The 21,282-nt window shown below is 43.6% G+C and overlaps 1 protein-coding gene across 1 annotated transcript in view; it reads left to right on the top strand.

The window, feature by feature from the left end:
- Positions 1 to 21,282, top strand: part of EPHX2 (epoxide hydrolase 2) — a gene marked incomplete at its 3' end in the record, with an annotated part of 433,424 nt that overhangs the window by 77,742 nt on the left and 334,400 nt on the right. The window contains exon 3 of the mRNA XM_086948495.1: positions 12,689 to 12,848. Coding sequence (XP_086804621.1) covers positions 12,689 to 12,848 — 160 coding nt within the window. The remainder of the gene's footprint in view (positions 1 to 12,688; positions 12,849 to 21,282) is intronic.

The following is a 21,282-nucleotide window of genomic DNA, read 5'->3' as shown; positions in this document are numbered from 1 at the left end:
AGGAATGCACAAAGCCCAACTGTCAACTGCACCCAGTCATATGACCCAGAGACAGGCTGCAGGCATGAATGGCTAAGGCAGGAACATGACAACTATCTAAAAGTGGCATTTTCAAAATTGTAATTTAAAATCCAACTCGTCTATATGTTTGGATTTAACATTACAATTGTAAAGATACCAAACATAAACTGGTTACCTGTTCCTATTTGGAGATTACAGCTTATTAAATGTAATATGTACACTTTAGTGTTATCCTATGGGAGAGATAGGCCTTGCAGTGGTGAAAAATGAATTTACGAGTTTTTCACTACCAAGACAAGTAAAACCTAAGTGTACATATCCAACATTTTACATACAGTACACTCTGCCCTCTGGGCTATCCAGGACCTATCCTAAGGGTGACTTATGGGTATTAAAAAAGGAAGCTTTACTCCTGGCAAGGGTTTACTTTACCAGGTCGTAATGGCAGTTTAAAACTGCATGAACAAGCTACAGTAGCAGGCCTGAGACACTACATAAGTGTGTGGTGCAATCAGTGATGCAGGCCCATTATTTGCATTTAATTTACAGGACCTGGGCGTATGTAGCACCACAATACTAAGGACTTACAAGTAAATTGTATGTGCCAATTTGGGTGTAGGCCAATCCTAGCATGTGTTACGGTGAGAGCGCAAACACTTTAGCACTGGTTAGCTGAAGTGCACAGAGTCCTAAGGCCAGCAAAAATGAATTCAGCAAAAAGTAGAGGGTAAAGGCAGAAAATTTGAGGGTGACACTGCAGGGAGGGCCTGGTCCATCAGTTAAGCACACAAGCTCTTCTTGCAGGGCACCAGGGGTTCACGACCTTGATGTAGATTCTATTTAAAGTGTCTTCCTTGTTCTTACACAAGGATATTATTGTCCTCAATCCTTCACCTTCCTTCACAACCTATGTATTTCCCTTTCTCTTTCCTGGTTTCTTCTCCTAGGGGTAAGGATAGTGTTGTAGATTCCCTCAGTTGTTATGAAAGCAGTCAATGCCTTAGAGTCTTGGTGCAGCTTAATTTGATGATAAGCGCTGCGGAGGTCCAGCTTAGAAAAATACTTTCCACCCTTTAGTGACAGAACTAGCTCCACAACAATGTTTTGGTTCAAGGTGCGAAGGTCCACACAGAACCGGAATTTTCCGTCGGATTTGGTTGTGATAACAACGGCAGAAATCCAGGGTGAAGTTTCGATCTGTTCTGTCACCCCTTGGTCTAACATCTCCTTCAACATCTTCTTCACCTCCTCACGTGCAATAAATGGGACTTTTCTGACTCTGTGTTGCATAGGTACGGCATCATCACGCAGTACAATCTTATGCACGTAACCTTTCAGTTCTCCAATGTGTTCATCAAACAAACCATTCATTCCTTCAACTATTGACTCAGTAGTTATGCTATCCACTACCATCACTTGCTGTTCGGCCCTAGGGTTAATGACAATACTGAGGTGATACTGTTGTCCCCAACCCAAGATCGCAGGACCCGACTTGGCTACATAAACTTTCCCTTTTGCAGAACGGTCCTTAAATGATATTTCACATACCATATATCCAATCAATTCTATACTCTCTCCCTGATATCCACAAGGGCTAATATCACTGGCCAACAAGTGCACATCTTTCCAATTTTCCAAGTACATCTCATTTGGAATAATAGTCCACAACGACCCAGGATCAACCATTAACTGGACTTCCTTTTTGTCAATAAGGAATTGAGCTTTAGGCCTCTCCCTTCTGCCTGGTTCTCCTTCACACGTACCATCTTTACCCAAACACAATATCTTATTGGCGCCCTCAACAGTAACTTCGCCTCTCCCTATCTCTCTCTTCTCCACAACTGCTACCTTTTCGCTATTCATTCCTTTGCACATTTTAAATAAATGACCTTTCCTCCCACACTTTCTACACACTTTATCTAGGGCAAAACATTTTTTGTAATCTGAGGTATGAAACGTACTCCCACACCTACCGCACATTCTCCCCTGGAATCTATTTCTCTCACTACTGGAAAATCCAGTATTAAATCTCTTAGGGCCTTTCTCCCCTGAGTCTACACTTTTCCTATTCACAGCAGCAACTTCTTCCTGTTCAACACAGGAAACACCATTCCCTTGTCCACTTTCTTTTACACTATCCTTTTTTTCCATCTCTTTCATGCATACATTCGATTCTTCAACTACCTTTGCTATATCGATAGCCATTTGCAAGGTAGGGTTTTTTGCTGCCCACAATTTTTCCTACATCTTTTTATTCCTACACTGTACTATTAACTGGTCTCTTATCATTTCATCTCTTATTTCTCCAAAATTACATTTAATAGACAGTTCACGCAATCTGGTCACAAATTGATCTACTGATTCTTCTGCTCTTTGTGGTTGCGTGTAAAATTTGTGTCTCGCCATAACGATATTTACTTCTTTTGAATATTGTTTTTTCATTCGCGCCTTTGCCTCGGTGTAAACATTAGTTATCATCCTACCATCCTGGTTTAGTCCTACTGGTAAATATTTGAAAGAATGCTGACCCTCTTTCCCCAATGCACTTAATAAAAGAGCTTTTTTTCTTGTAGCACTGAAATCCTTCCCATCAAGTGCCTCTATGTAGTTTTCAAAAATGTCTATCCATTCGTCCCACTCAATGGGTGGATCTCCACTTGTCTGTAAGAACATAGGCGGCATAATGACATTATGGTTCTCCATTGTAATAGTCTTTCCTTTTCCTTTTTGAGCAAAAAAAAATATATATATATATAATCCTCAGGTTAAACTACAGATAGTAACTCTTGTTTACACACTCGCAGTTTATATTCTTTAATGCAGTTTATATTCTTTAAAGCAGACACTTGAGTAATCTCCTCAAATAAGGTACTATGCAATGAAGAAATGGGTCTTGCACTGTTCACAGTGTTTCCGTAGAATACTTCAAGTAGACAACGATGTTTATCACTGCTTCACAATCATGCTCCTTCATTGAGACATGACGAGTTGATTGAAAGAATAATAAAAAGAAAAAAAACGGGTTGCTTACTTCTGTAAATACCGCTAGTTACTGCTTACCGCTCCAGTCACTCGAGACTTGATACTGCTTACTGCTCCAGTCACTCCGTTTTGGAGAAAATAAAAATTGCTCTTTAATTGAATACGAAATACATTCCACAAAACGGGTTGCTCCGGTAAAATTGGTTGCTTAGTAACCAAAGACTGCTTCAAAATGGCCGCCACGTAGCGTCATTACGTCACTGCCGCTTGGGGGTGATGACGCTTGTTTCCTTTTCCTGCTCGACGCTTGCTTCTACTTCCTGCTTGACGCCGACAACCAGCATCAATGGCTCAGTTCGGAAAATGTCACCGGGTTCTAACGGTGAGTAGGCTCGTGTTTCCCTGCTCGAGCAAAATTTCGAAAAATGCTGCGCAATGTTTAAATGTCTCCGTCTTTCTGCTGGTGCTGCCGGTTAATTTCGAAAGATGCTCTCAGTCACCATTGTGGTTCACTTTGTATACGTGCCATGAATAAAACGTTTAAGCTAACAAATTCCGTTTCTTCTGCACAGATTACGCTTTTCACAATTTTAAAAGCAACTAGGTCACAGTTTCATTCAAATCCAAAGTACAAGCAGGCAAGGACAAATATTCTCTCAAACTCACCAGTTGTTTGAGAAAGATTTTGTTGCCTTTAAGTGTTGGGTTTTCTTTCTTTTCCTTGGCTACTGTTCTTAAAGTTTCAGACAAATTCACAGATAGAATTTCCGTTTCTTGGTCACAGTTCCACTTTACTTGAAGTTTCTTTCTCGTTTCTCCCAGTTAAAAATTGAGTTTTCTTCAGAATAGTTTCTCTTAGCTAGAAATTTTCTCTTCTTGGCAACAACTTCTTCCTGCTAGAAATTTAGCCAAGTAAACTTGCGTGGTTCCTTTTTCACCAGTGGAGTTCTCCTCCCTCTGTAGTTGTTCAGCTCCCTTTGCTCATCGTCGCCATGTGTTGTAAATGAAGTGGAGAGGCAGATAAAAGAATAATGGATATTTATTAAGCTCTACAGAGAATAACTGGTGTTCCCATCAGAAAGCCAGGGAGCTAACTGGCAAGGAAGAATCCAGACAAAGCAAAGCAGAATATGACATCAGGAACATAGAATGTGAGTCTTAAAGCGATAGAGCAAAATACAAGTAAGGAGAATACAACAGATAGTGAGACTTAAGCCCTCCTAGCTTACGGGCCTGCAGATAAAACCTGGACCTGCCATAAATCTGTCTGCTACTCCCATTGCTCCTTTTTCCATACCTGCCAACTTTATGGATGGGTACGCGGCAGATTTTAAAAAAGTAATCTGAAGACTGCATTTCCCCCATTGACTTCCGTTGAAACAGTCAATTTCAGGTGGGAGACAGCCAAAATTAAGCCATTTTAGCTTAAAGAATCAGGAGTATCCCGTCTGATTGTTCTATTGGCATGTTTTCTCTTCCCACCTACTTTTATCCAGATGTCAGCTCCTGGCCAGATCCCAGTTACCCGCAGGAAGAGGGGGCTTTTCAAGGTCTGTCTGACCCTCCCCTGATTATCACTTCATATTTTGGAAGTACTGGTTATATGTGGGGCCAGTAGAGATGTCCTCTTCATATTGTCTTTTGGTAAGTTTGGCAAAGACAAACACTGTATTTGTGGCTTAACCGGCTCTGATGAAAAAGGGTTTTTCCTTTTTCCAGTGCTCATATCCCCATTTAAAAGAAGCCCTGCTCCCTTTTCTTCAGCGTTCTGCAGGGGAGTTGGCAATTTGAGGAGGGTGTGAACCTTCGTATCTCACCCCCACTGGGTAGATCGTTTTGTTCACTGTCTCATCAAATCCCACTGCATGTCACTACTGGTGCACCACCAGCACTGCCTGTCTTGTGTTTAAAATGAGTTTTTAGTGTGTAAGTCTTACCTGTCTATTTTGTGGGACCACTAGTCCTCTTTGGTTGTAGTTCTGGGATATAAAGCAATCAACCTTCTTCCCAAACCATACAGAACTGTCCTATCATTCTTGGGGGTTGACATTTACTAAGGAGAAGAATTGGAATGTCCGTACGCATAAAATTTGGGAGTGGCTGTAACCTGTTGAGGCACTATGGACATTCCTTCACTGTTGTGTAATGTATTAAACCTAATAAGAAGTGAAATCCTTCTATGATTGTATGAAGAGAATTGCCAACACCTCTAATATCTGTAGGAAATGGGGTTATTTGTTGAGGGGGTGGTAGCCCCACTCATTCAATAACCACAGTGCATGCTGGGGTGAACCACAGAAGTCACTGAATCAACCTTTGCTTAACCCTCTGGTACTTTAGTACAAAGGCAGTCCGGCTTGACTCAGAGGCTCTGTGTTCAGTATGTATGCAGGACACAAACAGTAATAAAGTGAACAGACAAAACAAGAAAAATCCCAAACCAATTTAGATAAATGGAGCAAGTCTCAATAAATAGAATGACACCAAAATGAATGTTACAGTTTTAGTAAAATCTAGCACCGAAAAAATCGGGAAACATCCATTACAATGCAGGCATTACAGCAATATGCCTTTACAAAGTAGTCAATACAACACAAGTTCCATTACAACGCATGCCACTACAACACATGCCATTACTACGTATATCCCTTACTGACGAGCAGCTTCCCTGAGGTAAGCACCCGGCGTTGTTAGAATAGCCATTTTCTTTGTAATAGAGCATGCGTTGTAATGGATTGCATTGTAATGGTATGCATTGTAATGCAAGATGTGTCGTAAAAAACGCGTTTTAAAGGTATGCGTTGTAATTGTTTGCTTTGTAACGTCATACATCAAAAGAATCAATGTGCCAGCTGCTGGTAGCTTGTCGTGCAAGACTGGAGTAAAGTCAAAAGTGAAGGCCGACAAAGATGGAGTGGTGGATTAGGCCCTGTCTCGGTTTACCTTCAGACCAAGAAAGATTCCTGAGATGGTAAAGTTCAGCAGAGCAAGGCAGCTGACCGTTTACGAGGATGAGACGTCAGCATAGGGGAGCAATTGGACAAGGTTATGGTGGAGATTTTACCTTCAGACTTAGTCATTTTTTTGGAAGTTAAAAATCTACAGGGGATTAAGCTGCAGGCTGTTGCCAGTGAGGGCTTCTCGGAACCATATACCTTCGCTGAGAGGTCCTGCTGAACATGATTTGCGGCTGCAATGAAGAATGTAGCAGGAGTTACTGTGGAGTCAGGCCGATCGACGAGGCAACTAGGGCAGATTGACAAGCAGGTGGGTCCCAGTATCAAACCACTTCTTGGTTAAAAATATTCTGAGTCCCCGTTTTTAGGGTTAAGCAAGAGAAGCACCACAAGCACCAAACCCAATGGTACAGGACTGGAGGTGCACCACTTTGGGGTCAGGACTCACTCCAGCAGGGCCAGGTGCAGGTCTCTGGAGCTTGCTATGTCCCTGTAGATCACACAGGAGGCCAGCCAACTATCTATGGTAGTCATGGATTTAAGCCGCAGGGCAGTCCTTTGGGAGTACAACACAGTCCTTCTGGTGTCCTCCCCGGGTCGAGGAGTGTATTGAAGAGTTGGTCAAGAGGTCCAATAATTATACCTGGTGTTAGCCGTTGACATGGGGGCATCCTCTAGGCTTCCCCCGGATCTGGTTCTGGAAAGTTCTTCCCTTCCCTTACCAGGCTCCAAGAAGTCTTGGGGGACAAACGACTAGTGTGTTGTTCCTTTGTGTGTGTGCTGGAGTCAGTGCTTTGAAATGTAAGCGGGCAGGAGAAATCCCCACCCCCATCCATTCTGCCAACACCGAAGCCCTATTGTCTCACTGTCTGGGAGGAATACACAAAGCCTAATAGTAGGGTCATGTAACCCAGGACACTTGCAGCAGGCACCAAATGGTTAGGACAATAAAAATGCTAACATTCTAAAAATGTAATTTTCAGAATTGAGACTTAAAACCGACTTTACCATTAAACAGGATTTTAAAATATATTTCATTTGAGAACAATCTTGATATTTCTACCTGTTCCCAAGCCAAAGTTTGCCCGATAAATTAAATGCTACTAGTGGGCCTGCAGAACTTATTGTGCAGCTTGTAGTGCAGTTTTAAACTGCCAATAACCCGTTTGCTGAGCCTAAAACACTTTTTTAATACATAACTCACCACATTTTTTAATACATAACTCACCCTGACGTACGGGCCTTAACAACCCGTAAGTCAGGGCGCATTGTATTTAAAAAGTGGGACATGTATGTTTAAGTTTTACATGTACTGGTAGTGAAAAACTTGAAATTTATTAAATAATAAGAAAGCTTATGTACCAAAAAACAGAGAAGAAAAGAAAAATAAGGGCCTCCTCCCTCCTGTTCTCTGTACGGAAATAGACGGATACTCTTTCATCACCTGGCCCGAAGGTTCCTGAGCGCAGCACGTTTTGAACAAATGGAGTCAAATCCACCTGGGTGACACCACAACTTCCCAACCTGAACTAATCAGTGAATGAATCTACTGAATATATTGGAATCTCTGTCCTCTTGGCCAATCGTCAAAGTTGAACTGATGGAGGTAGGAGCGTTTTTCCGCTTCCATACCATTTACCGAATTACACAGACTCAATCCACTGCGGATTGGATCGCGGTCCGCATCCCGCTTTGCTATTCCTACTCAGGGAGGAGTGTTTTAGCGTTGAAACAGTATTTGATCTGTCTATGTCTGTACAGAGAATCGGAGGGACGAGGCCCTTCTTTTCCTTTCTCACTCTATGTTTTTATTGGTACTGATTGTGCCCTGAAGAAGATGTGTGGTCGACCGAAACACACATCAGCACTTGCTTTTCTATCCCTGTGACAATACAAAGTAGTATCAGTCCTTCTGAGACCAATGAAAACTATCAGCTTTATAAAGTATAGATAACTAATTATGCAAACCACATGAAGATATGCTCTAGGATGTTGACAGACCTGAAAATGTATTTCAAGCTAATAGCCTGGTGAAAAAATAAATGAAGATTTATTCTAACTAGGCCACACATTTGTGAGAACATCTGTTTTCCTTGTATTATGTTGAATATGTCCCTTGGGTATTATACAAGACAGTTTGTATAGGTTACTACAAGATGTGTTTAGTACGAAGGTTTTGAGTTTGCGAGTCTGTCTGGATTTTTTAATATGAGAGTGGAATAGTTCACTCTTTTCTGTACAAAATATTTCAGATATGGCAACCATATTTTAAAGTATAAATTGTGAGTGTGAAATAAAGTTAAGAAGATGATTTATTCTATATTCAAAGGATTTTGTTATGTTTTTTCTTGCATTTGACTCTTTGCCTAGAGCATTTGATTTGTTCTTTTTTGCAGTTTAGTTCCTGTCCCACTCCTATTTCAGGTTTTTTGGGGATCTGTTTATTTCATTAGAAGAGCTAAAAACACACCTCAATAACAAAAACTGCATCAAAATTTAATAACATTTCACTTCTACTCTAAGACCATAGCTATGACTTCAATTACTTGTTGGCTGTATCTTTATCATGTCGAATAAAGAATGCAAAAAGGGACGGATGGAGTGCTTCAATTAATATCTGTCGCTCGAGATCGCTCGCACCGCATCGCTGTCCTTTGTTTTTGCCCACCATGCTACCTCACATTAGACCCAGCTTTATGCAACTTGGGACCAAATTCACCTTCTATTGTGAGCTGGTACTACTGACTGCCTTGACAGAGCTATTGGCCCCAATGTGGCCATTCACAGACACACCTGGACGCAGCCCACTGGCTTTTAGGGAGTCGCCCACTCCAGTCTTGTGGACATACCATTGATAGATTCAGAGAGTTTGGGGATAAAGCGGACTCAGTCTTGGAGCACTTCAAGGATAGCAGGGCCACAGCATGCTCCCTGTTTCTCTGTGCCAATCGCCTCATCATTTTCTCCCTGTACATGGTTCTGATAGGAGCTTTCAATATCACCATAATCCCCATCAGCTGCAACAATTAACCCAGCCTTTCTGTGATAGCAGCCGCGGTACTCATATGAGAGGGCAATAAGAACACCCTGCAGCCCAATCTTCTGGCCTCCCCCAGCTGCCACCCTGTCCAAGCCTCGTTAGCATGCCCCGCACATCACACAACCAGCCAATCCGAGGCAGGAGAGGACCTGTTCTGACAAGGAAGCAGGGGATGACTTTGGACAAGTGGGTCCTGCAGATTGTTTAGCAGGGTTATTCTTTACCAATTCGCGAGACCCCGCCGCACCTTCCGCCATTCCGAGTCCGGCCTACCGATTACCACTAGTTGCTCTTGCAGTTGGAATGCTAACTGTTTTGGCCAAAGGGGCCACAGAGCGGGTGCCAGCACCAGAAGTTGGTTGTGGATATTGTTCTCACTTCTTCCTGGTGCTGAAAAAGCACAGAGGCCTTGATCCAATTTTAGAACTATACTCTCTGAATGTCTTTGTGCAGAAAGTCAATTTCGAAATGCTCATCCTGGCCAGATCTTGTCTGCCCTCTAGCCTGGAGACTGGATGGTAGCGCTGGACCTACAGGACGCTTATTTTCACATTCTCGTTCTGCAGGGTCACAGATGTTAACTGTTGTTCATGGTAGGCCAAAGCATTTCCATTCAGCTGTGCTCCCTTTTAGTCTCACCAGCACCTCACAGAGGTGTGGTAGCAGTATATTTTCAGAGGTACGGGCTAATGTTTTCCTCTACCTCAACAACTGGTTGTTAAAGGCGGTCCCACCCTAGGCAGTTGTCTACCATCTCCAGACCACTGCGAACCTCCTGATTTCCTTGGGTCTCACTATCAATGTGCCAAAGTTACACTGACTCCTTTGCAGATGCTCCCTTCATCTGAGCCATTTTGGACACAGTACAGTTTCGCAACAATTTCCCAAAGCTGAGAGTCAAAGATGTTTGGGTTATGATAATGATGTTTCAATCTCTGTCCTAGATCTCAGTGAGGATGAGTCTGAGGCTGCTGGGACTGATGGCCTCCTGCATCCTGCTGATCAAGCACGTCAGAGGGCGTATCTGCAGTGGGATCTCAAGTCCCAGTGGGCACAGCATCAAGGGGCTTGGACTGCGAGTGGGGCTATGGCAGAGACCCCTCTCCTTACTCCACCCAGAGCTCACAGTTGTGGCCAATGCATCTCTTCTGGGTTATCTAGGAGAGGTGGAGATCAGAGACACCTGGTCTCCGGCAGAGGTCTGCCTCAATATCAAACACCTGGAGCTTAGAGCCAACCACTTGGGGGCTGAAAGCCATCCTGCCAACCATCAAAGGGACGCTAGGAAGGTACTCTTGGGCATCACCACTGCCATGTAGTACTGCAACAAGCAGGGAGGATTAGGGTTGTGAACCCTGTGCCAGAACGCTTTGTGTCTGTGGTTATACTGCCAAGGAATTTGTCGCATGACCTGCCACCTGGCGGATTCCAGTAACATCAGAGCAGATGAACTACAAATACAGTCAAATCCGGAGGTGGTGCAGGGTCTTTTCTGCGAATGGGCAGAACCATGGCTCGATCTTTTTGCCACCACAAGAGCATGCAATTTCAGTACTTTTGTGCTTTGGAGTTTCCAAGGTGGCTCCAGCACTGACTCTTTTTATGTAGAATGAACCTCTGGACTTCTGTACGCCTTCCTGTTGATACCTCTGCTTCCCAGAGTCCTGAAGAACATCAGGACATACTGGGTCCAAATCACCATTGTGGCCTGGATTGGGCACAGAGACTATGGTATCTCAAACTTCTGGGCATGAGCGTCTGTCCTCAGACCAGGCTGCCTCAGGGGAGCGTTGTGCACTTGAACCCGTGCAACGTACACCTCTATGCATGGAAATTGAGCAGCGACAGAGGAGTACTTCAGTCTTCCTTCTTACGTCATGATGTCATTGTGACAGCCAGGGGTCCCTCAATCAAATCTGTATACTCCTATCTTTTAGATACGTTTGTGGCCTGGTGCTCTGCTTAACATATTGACCCACTCTACACCAGGCTGTCTGAGGTTCTGTTGTTTGTGTTGCCCCTTGAACCAGCAAGGCTTTGTTTTAGGTAATGCTAAAGTGTACCTGTTGGCTCTTTTGGCCTTTTTATGGTTGCTGAACCATCCATAATTATTTAAATCAACAGTTATGACGTGTGTCCTCAAAGAGTTACAAAATATGTTTCCTGCTTCTCTGTTATACCCCAAAGAGATTTCAATTTGCTTCTTACATTCTTCATGTGGATCTGGTTCTGTGGACCCGAGCCTCCTTCCTTCCAAAAGTATGGGCTCCCTTTTATTATTGCCTGAACATTACCCTTCTGGTGTTTTTTGCTCTGCCTCATCCCGCTAAGGAGGAGGAGAGATGTCACTGTCTGGATCTGTAAAGACCTCTTGGCTTCTACATTGATGGCTCCAGAGACACTGGGTGGACAGTTCGCTCTTTATCGGATTCAGTGGAACAATGAAGAGCAAGGCTGAGCAGAAACTGAGCATTTCATCTTACACTGCATTAAGATCTGCCACACACTGAGAGACGGGCAGCATCCTGTAGGTTGATGGGCTCATTCGACCAGAGGCAATGCTGCTACCCCTGCGTTGCGTGCTGGTTCTGAACATTTGTAAGGCTGCTATGTGGGTGTCAGTCCATATGTTCATGTTGGACTATTGTCTGGACAGTCGGGTCCGCCAGCAAAGGCCCACTCGATCCTTGAGGACTTTTTGGTTTGAGCCAATGCATAGCCCTTCCTCCCACTTTAGAAGTTATTGCTTGATAATCTATTCAAAAGGTGATACATCTGTGGTTAAAAGTCTCTATCAGAAGAACAAGTTTCTTTTTTGGTAACACTCTTTCTGGTAGAGAATCTGTCTAACTGTAGATTTCTCACCAACCCTCTCATTCTCCCTGGTTTGTGAACTTGACTTTTCCAATAAAAAGATTCTAAATCAGGACTCTGCATTCTAGTTGTTACCAATCTCATTTTGGCTCCGCGTCTGCGGAAAAGTCAATATAGGCCACCGCTGGCATGGAATGACGTTGATGCGGAGCTCCCAGCGCCACCTAGCAGCATGCAAGGTAACTGCTGAAGATTTTCTGGATTTAGTCTGAGAACTGTGGGAGAATTCAAAAGGTGAGGAATCTGTGGTTACCAGAAACGGTTTATCAAAGGTAAGTAACTTGTTCTTCTAGGAATCACTTGTATATTTATTTTTTAAGCTATATGGTATTGGTCATTTTTTTCAAATTTTTATTGCATGTATATTGCCACAACGTTTAGGCAGCTGCATGGTTTTTCTTTTTTATGTAGCATATGCCATTTGCAATTGCATTTGATTGCAATGTGAAAAGGAACCCTCTAACCATCTTTGGAAGATCATACCATGACAGGTCTTGTTTGCTTGGTGTCCTTTTTGTTCCAGTATTACGCATCAGGTTCTTGTTTCCAATGAGCTCCATGTACTAATGTGCAACTGGTAACAAATAAGCATGTTATTTGTAAATATTATTTGGATAAGAATAATTACCTAAGTGACCCTATGATAAATACATTATTTTAGGAAATTGAAAAAGCGGGGACTTTCTGTTTCTAGTAGTGTTGTATGGGGGAGAGGTCAAAGGTGTTTTAAATGACATTTAATATTTGTTGTTCTGTGCATACAGAATCATTAACTTTTTGTTATTTTCCTTTCTCTTCTGTGGTGTCCCTGAAGTTTCTTTCTGAGCTTGAAACTGAATTCAAAGCCAATGCATCGGCTACTGGGGTCTCAGTTCCCTCGGAGTTTTCAGCTGGGAAGACCTTTTGTGAGATGTACCTGAACCTAAAGCTGAACAAGCCCCTCCTCGCCGCTGCCGTCACTCTCCGAAACCATGGTAACCGACAACTCTTTCCTCACACCGCTACTTTTAGTGGGCACAAGTGGCCTCTGTACAGTTGAGGTTGTTATATTTCTTGGGTTCCTTTTAGAGAATCTGGTAATGTACAGAGTTGCAAATATATGCAAATTCTCACTTACAAAAAACTTTCATTACTTGAAATTGGAAGTCTCAATTTTTTTGTGTGACATCCCCAGTCCTCAGGGGTGATCTGGTTCTCTGCATGATCTCTTTTGAGTAGTGTGATCCAAGAAGGTGCATCTTCTGGGATGTTTATACTTTCGGAAGAAATGGCTAATGTTTTGAGGTAACAATCGTTTTATGAGCCACTGGTTGAAGCAATGCAGACTGTGGCCGAATCAGAAAAGCATTTATGCCTGCAGAAGGCGGTACTGCAGGAATACTCTTTTACGTACTCTAACATGCTTTTGTGACTCTGGCATTAAACATCCAACTCCCTATTAGTCAAAGTAAAAAGAGGGCACTTTTCTCTTTATTTGTACTCATTTTATATGCATTTTCCTGTTTTATTGCTATTTTAGATGTTTGGGGCCAATTCAGAGAGGCCCTTAAGAGTAAGAAAAAGAAGAGTATTGCTTTCAACACTCCAGAATGACTCTGTGACTAGACCTCATAAAATTAAAGTGTGGTCAAATCTTGGATGTATATGCTATTTGTTCTGTCTGCACTCTGCGCTCCATTATAAAGGTTTACCCAGGATTCTACCTTTCCTCCATCTTTTTTCATTACTTGTTTAAGGCAGGTAATGGACTTCATCCATGCTACACTGTTCTACATGGATACCAGTAATACCCTAATGGATGGATAGATGTATGGATGGCAATCAACATCCCAGCTGGCTTTTCTATGATGGCTGTAAAGATATACATGAACTATGGTATTCTGTAGATCACACCACTAAAAACAGAGGCGATGATATTCTCGTATTTCCTGTTGGTCTGAGAGTCTGAACAGTGGCCCGCAATTCCCAGCAGCATACATTTGAGTATCATGATGGACTCTGATCTGTCCTTTTGACCACATATCGCTACATTGACAAATGATGCTTTTGTCATTTTTGAAGAATTTGGATCATTGTTCAACCTGGGGTTTTTAGGCATAACTGTGCCAATGCTTTGTGTCATGCAGAGAGTTTTTGTGGTATTGTTTTGGGCATGCAGTCTTTTAGCTAGGCCAACACACAACATATGTGGATTGTGGTCTGTGCTTATTCTTGCGTCAGAGATCAAAAAGCCCTAAAGTAACCATGCCCCAAAAACTCTTTTTGTTGTTCGTTTTTTGTTGTTGTTTGTTTTATATGGCGTGAACTCGACCGTAAGGTATCGGAGCTCTTTACATGAGCACCAGTTGCGTTACAGACTGACACATTCATTTTGTTAGGCATGGGGAGATTAAGTGTTTGCCCAGAATCACAGGATGTTGAGTGTCCCACACCGAGACTCGAACCCAGTTCTCCAGCTTCAAGTTCGACCCTCTAGCCGTTAGGCCACATCCTTTCCCCTTGTTTACATATAGCATGCCATATGCATTCTGAGGCCAAGTGCGTAGTGTACAAAGCCTATCTCAAAACTGGCTCCAACATTTTGACTGACAAATTAGGCTTATACTGTCCCCTGCAAATTCATTGTTTGTCTCTTCATCCACCCCTTATCCCTACGGTGTGACACAACAGATGGGGTGAACCGGGTGATTCTGGCTGTTCAACTGTGGAATAAGCTGCATGTGAGTTAGGAGAGAAAGACAATTTGGCTTTTCCCTCTTTTTCAGTGATACTGCATCAGTTTTAGCACACTCTGTGCTAGCTCTGAGATGCCGTTTGTGTCGAATGTTGACTTTACCAAAAAGTTTTTTAACAAAGGATATGTTGTAGAAAACGGATGTCTTATCTGTCTCCTATCCAAACCTTTCTCAATTGCTGACACCTAAGAGTAAAAAGAGAAACTACAAACAACTGATTGAGCAGCTAGCTGTTCCTCTACCTACATGTTCTTTCAGTGTTGTTGGTTCACTCTCTGTCCTTCAATGACATTGATATTTCTGTTGGCTTCAGGTTCAGCCCTCCAGGTCTTCCTTTGATTTCCACCTCACTAACACACCATATAACCTCCTTCATCTCATACTTTTGCTCCATATAAAAAAAGAGTTTAGGCAACATTTTATTGTTATCACCTACAAATTCTCCTATCTGACCTGGCTAGTAGTGGCTACTTCAATTGGATTCTTGGAAGGGGTCAATCATATCCCCAATACACAAGAAAGGCAACAAGAATAAAGCCAAAAACGACAGGCTTGTCGCCTCGAATGATAACCATGCCAAATATTACGCTGGCCTTCTCTTGGAAGAACTTATTGACTGGGCGACAGAAATGTCAGTTATTCCACGTAAACCAAATTGGATTCTGCAGGGACATGGGAACCAAAACAAACATACTCATCCTCCTGATAGACGCTGTGAGAGATGCTAAACTACGACTCAACGCCCGCTTCATTGTCTATTCGTCCACCTTTGACAACATAGACAGGAAGAAACTATGGGATAAATTGGCTACAAGAAAAATGTCATCCGCTCTCTTGAATCTTCTGATTCTTCTACATACCAACACTTGGGTCTAAATAAAGCCGGGAGCTGATGAACGCCTTTCTAGAAAGATGCCAACTACCAAAGGGTGAAAAATTGCAAAAAACACAGTTGATGGACAGAATGCAGAACAATTTCTTACATTCACCCCAGTACAAAGATCTGGGCCTAAATCCATCGTTTTTTTTGCTCTCCACACCACCCTAGGTCAGACACTGGCTATATGCAAATCAGCCTTGACCCTGTGCCTCATGGGAACAGTCCAGCCCGAACTACCAAGCCATGTCTTTCCTAGACCGGAATCAAGCATCCAAAGATCGGTTTCTGGCTATCAGCCTTCTTCAGCCTGGAAAGCTTGACTCCAGTGATGTGGAGAGCCAGGGACTCACGTCTGAGCATAACCAGCCCACTCGGGGTGAAAATTGCAAAAAACACAGTTGATGGACAGAATGCAGAACAATTTCTTACATTCAACCCAGTACAAAGATCTGGGCCTAAATTCATCGTTTTTTTGCTCTCCACACCACCCTAGGTCAGACACTGGCTATATGCAAATCAGCCTTGACCCTGTGCCTCATGGGAACAGTCCAGCCCGAACTACCAAGCCATGTCTTTCCTAGACCGTAATCAAGCATCCAAGGACCGGTTTCTGGCTATCAGCCTTCTTCAGCCTGGATAGCTTGACTCCAGTGATGTGGAGAGCCTGGGACTCACGTCTGAGCATACCCAGCCCCCTCGGGGTGAAAATTGCAAAAAACACAGTTGATGGACAGAATGCAGAACAATTTCTTACATTCGCCCCAGTACAAAGACCTGGGCCTAAATCCATTGTTTTTTTGCTCTCCACACCACCCTAGGTCAGACACTGGCTATATGCAAATCAGCCATGACCCTGTGCCTCATGGGAACAGTCCAGCCCGAACTACCAAGCCATGTCTTTCCTAGACCGGAATCAAGCATCCAAGGACCGGTTTCTGGCTATCAGCCTTCTTCAGCCTGGATAGCTTGACTCCAGTGATGTGGAGAGCCTGGGACTCACGTCTGAGCATACCCAGCCCACTCGGGGTGAAAATTGCAAAAAACACAGTTGATGGACAGAATGCAGAACAATTTCTTACATTCACCCCAGTACAAAGATCTGGGCCTAAATTCATTGTTTTTTGGTGTGGAGTGCAAAAAAACGATGGATTTAGGCACAGATCCTTGTACTGGGGTGAATGTATGACATTGTTCTGCATTCTGTCCATCAACTGTGTTTTTTGCAATTTTCACCCCGAGTGTGCTGGGTATACTCAGACGTGAGTCCCAGGCTCTCCACACCACTGGAGTCAAGCTATCCAGGCTGATGAAGGCTGATAGCCAGAAACTGGTCCTTGGATGCTTGATTCCGGTCTGGGAAAGACATGGCTTGGTAGTTCAGACTGGACTGTTCCCATGAGGCACAGGGTCAGAGCTGATTTGCATATAGCCAGTGTCTAACCCAGGGTGGTGTGGAGTGCAAAAAAACAATGGATTTAGGCCCAGATCCTTGTACTGGGGTGAATGTATGACATTGTTCTGCATTCTGTCCATCAACTGTGTTTTTGCAATTTTCACCCCGAGTGTGCTGGGTATACTCAGACGTGAGTCCCAGGCTCTCCACACCACTGGAGTCAAGCTATCCAGGCTGATGAAGGCTGATAGCCAGAAACCGGTCCTTGGATGCTTGATTTCGGTCTGGGAAAGACATGGCTTGGTAGTTCGGCTGGACTGTTCCCATGAGGCACAGGGTCAGAGCTGATTTGCATATAGCCAGTGTCTAGCCCAGGGTGGTGTGGAGTGCAAAAAAACGATGGATTTAGGCCCAGATCCTAGTACTGGGGTGAATGTATGACATTGTTCTGCATTCTGTCCATCAACTGTGTTTTTTGCAATTTTCACCCCGAGTGTGCTGGGTATACTCAGACGTGAGTCCCAGGCTCTCCACACCACTGGAGTCAAGCTATCCAGGCTGATGAAGGCTGATAGCCAGAAACCGATCCTTGGATGCTTGATTCCGATCTGGGAAAGACATGGCTTGGTAGTTCGGACTGGACTGTTCCCATGAGGCACAGGGTCAGAGCTGATTTGCATATAGCCAGTGCCTAACCCAGGGTGGTGTGGAGTGCAAAAAAATGATGGATTTAGGCCCACATCCTTGTACTAGGGTGAATGTATGACATTGTTCTGCATTCTGTCCATCAACTGTGTTTTTTGCAATTTTCACCCCGAGTGTGCTGGGTATACTCAGACGTGAGTCCCAGGCTCTCCACACCACTGGAGTCAAGCTATCCAGGCTGATGAAGGCTGATAGCCAGAAACCGGTCCTTGGATGCTTGATTCCGGTCTGGGAAAGACATGGCTTGGTAGTTCGGACTGGACTGTTCCCGTGAGGCACAGGGTCAGAGCTGATTTGCATATAGCCAGTGTCTAACCCAGGGTGGTGTGGAGTGCAGAAAAACGATGGATTTAGGCCCAGATCCTTGTACTGGGGTGAATGTATGACATTGTTCTGCATTCTGTCCATCAACTGTGTTTTTTGCAATTTTCACCAAGGGGTGGCAACAAGGCTGTGTGCTGGCCCCGACCTTGTTTAATCTTTTCATGTCAGACTGATCATCAGGGTTGGACAGGTGCAACCCCCATGCCCCAAAGATGGGAGGGCTTACCCTCTCAAGCGTACTCCACGCCAACTATCTTGTATTGATCAGCCAAACACCAATCAGCCTGCAACATCTATTAGACACTGCACAAAGCTTCTCTGCTGACAATGGATTATATATAAACCTAGACAAATCCAACATGATACAGTTAAACCACAAAAAAAAGAATGCTCAAAGGCACCATTGGAACTTGCCAGGTCACCCGCTTGAAGTAGTAGAAGAATATAAATATCTGGGCGTGATAATAGACAGCAAATGCAAATTTTTGGCAAAAAAAGAAGACATAATAAAAAGGTTAAATGCAACGGCGGTCACATAAAAAACTTCTGAATTAAATCTACTGGGACGTGGTACATCTACTCTGCATACGGGGAGACGAACGTAGACTCCTGTTGAAAGCCACCTTAAAATCCAAGGGGATAAGAACCTGCAGGCAGGCAGTGAAAGCATGCTTCGAAAGGTGAAGATGTTTAGTCGGCCTGCCGTCTTCATGGGCATAGTTGGAAAGAAAATTCAACACCAGTGTCTATGATCCCATTCTGTCCCCCCTACTTATAATCTTCTGACACTGCAACATACGGCTCCTCAAAGGCGCTAGAATACAAATTCTTTGGACTCACAATCTCAGCTAACTAATCAAATTGCACAAATGTTAACATTTAAAAATTTGAAATCTTCAATAACCAATTCCTAGCCACCATCATTCCTAATACCTGGAAGACTATTACAACTGCTACTGACTGCGCACATTGTCCGTTCCTGTTGTTTAGGGAATTATTTTGCACACTGCTCACTTTGCACATTGCCGATGAGCCCCTACCAGCACCTTTCATTGCTCCTGGTAATTAGAGCTTATTCTGCACACCAGTGATTTTGTACACTGTTTGCCCGTGTTGCCTGAAGATTTTCCTTGCACACTCCGGATCTTCCATATTGCTGTTGACCATGAACCCCAGTTTCCATGGATTATTCATTCTTTATAACTTTTCTAATTATGTGAAATCATTTTAAATGCTCTTTTCTTGTATGTGGTGTAAATGCAAAACCTTGACTTTTTCATAAAAGCAAAGTGTAAATCTTGGCACAAAATCATGGTTTTCTCTCAGGGATTCGGCATCCCACAGTTTTTATTGCAATGGTTTTTAGTAATCATGCAAACAAAGATATTTACTTACTTACTCCAATAGGGCGTATTTGGTAGTGCCCCACTCGTGGATTCTCTCATTCCTTCTCCCTTTCTCACTCTCTCCTTACATTTTGCTCCAATGATGTGTGCACCGTATGTTTTTTGCATGTAACATATGAGGGCAGGGACGTGGACCCCTGGGCGCTTGAGCTCAGCCAGGCCTCAGATCCCTCACCCGTTACCCCTCTGTACTTTTTCTGACCTTCACATAGCACATTTGGCAGGTGCCTGCTACAGACATTGTGCTTGTGGCAGTGATTGCCGCCTCCATCAGTCCCTGCCCCCTTCACTTCCTCCTTTGCTCTCAGCCTTTGCGGCCTCCTGTCCTTGTCCTCTGCTCTACCTACTGTTGGATGCTGTGACTTGGTTTTCCATGGTTAGGGAGACAGAGGATGTAGCCTTTAGTCCCCTGCCTTTGAGTGAAGTTGCAGAGATGGGGATCTGAGGGTGCAGGTACCAAGGATGCCTCACTACTGGTCTCTGAGGTTATTCTCCTGATATAAAAATTCATGAACTCAAGAGGAGAATAAGATTAGAAAATGAGTGGTAATGGGTGTGATCCTGGAGACTGATTCTAGAGAGACGTCTGCCGTGGACGTGCTGCCTGTGCCGTCAGGGAGATAGGAGACCTCTACCAGGCAGACCACTGCAGGTATAGACAGAATGTGCCACCTTTAATGTGTACTTACTGTACAGTCACCCTGGCAGTCCTAAACCACTGGACATGTTGTCTGTTTCACTGTACACACATTGAACTGGATGCCAGTCCCAGGGAGCAATCCAATGGCAATGTTGTTAGTGGAAGAAGGATTCCTGTAGCTAGAGGTTTTAGCCAGTACTTTGAGAGCGCCAAGAGGCCGGAACAAACAATCTAGTGACGTAGAGGCAGGATCCCTTTTTCCATGTTAGTTTCACCTACAATATGTTTGTGGGAAGACTTTCATGGGCCACTCTGTGGGTCCAGTAAAGATAGGCAAAGAAGGTGTCTTAGGCTCTCTGCTTAACTCTGGCCTTGGAGTCTTGCCACTTTGCTTTGTGGTTATCTCCTGAGTGAACTGAGAGGGCACAGAATCCATACATGCCCCAGTAGGTGACTCCTTGCCAACACAAAGGCTGGAGGTAAGACTTACCCCAAGGCATTGCATTGGTGTATTCACCTGTTGATGAATGGTCAGTGGCCTATTTCAGTACCATTAAAATTGTCAATTGCACTGGCCTCTTGCTTATTTTTGTTGGATCATCTGATCCAGCCTACATAGGGGTAATAACCTGACAGAAGAGGCAAAGTTGGCCACCTAACCTGTTTGGCAGTTGTGTAAATGATCCTGCTCTGGAATTCATCTATGAATAAGATGGGATTAAGGTAGAATGGGGTCCGACGGTAAGGAGAAGGGTCTCTATGAATATAGTTAGTGATGTGAGCAGAGCCTGGAGCCTTTCAAGAACGTTTTTAGTACTTGCCTAAAGGTTGAGAGGGGTGTGTTTATGGAATTTGGCCATCTTTGTGATCTTTCCTTTTTTTATTGAAAAAAAATTAGCACACTGGGTTTTGCTAGATATTTGACTCTGGAAACTGAGGAACTGTTCTCCGTGCATGTGCTCTACCAACGAATACGGTGTCAGTTTGGATAACCACAATTATCTTGTCTAATCTTTAGTTAAGGCCTTCGCACAATGGTAGAGAAACAACTCCAGTAGTATTAAATTTAGTTGTAGCAAGTGGTTGTAGATTTACGGTACCCACATGAATGATATGAAAAATATGTCTTCAGGTTTGAATTGCAGGCCTGCACTCCTGTGAGTAAGCCTGTATCAGATGCTTGTAAAAGTGAACTGCTGTTGACATAAAAGCAAGTTTATTTCTGAGATTAGCTAAGTTACCATTGAGTAGCCTGTAAATAGTACCTTGAAACCTGCAGGGTGTCGATGCATAACACCTTTTAATTTACCGCTCACCTGGGCTTC

The sequence above is a fragment of the Lissotriton vulgaris genome, unplaced genomic scaffold (assembly GCF_964263255.1).
Source record: "Lissotriton vulgaris unplaced genomic scaffold, aLisVul1.2 SCAFFOLD_254, whole genome shotgun sequence".
Taxonomy (NCBI): domain Eukaryota; kingdom Metazoa; phylum Chordata; class Amphibia; order Caudata; family Salamandridae; genus Lissotriton; species Lissotriton vulgaris.
This window is presented reverse-complemented; position numbering and strand designations above follow the sequence as displayed.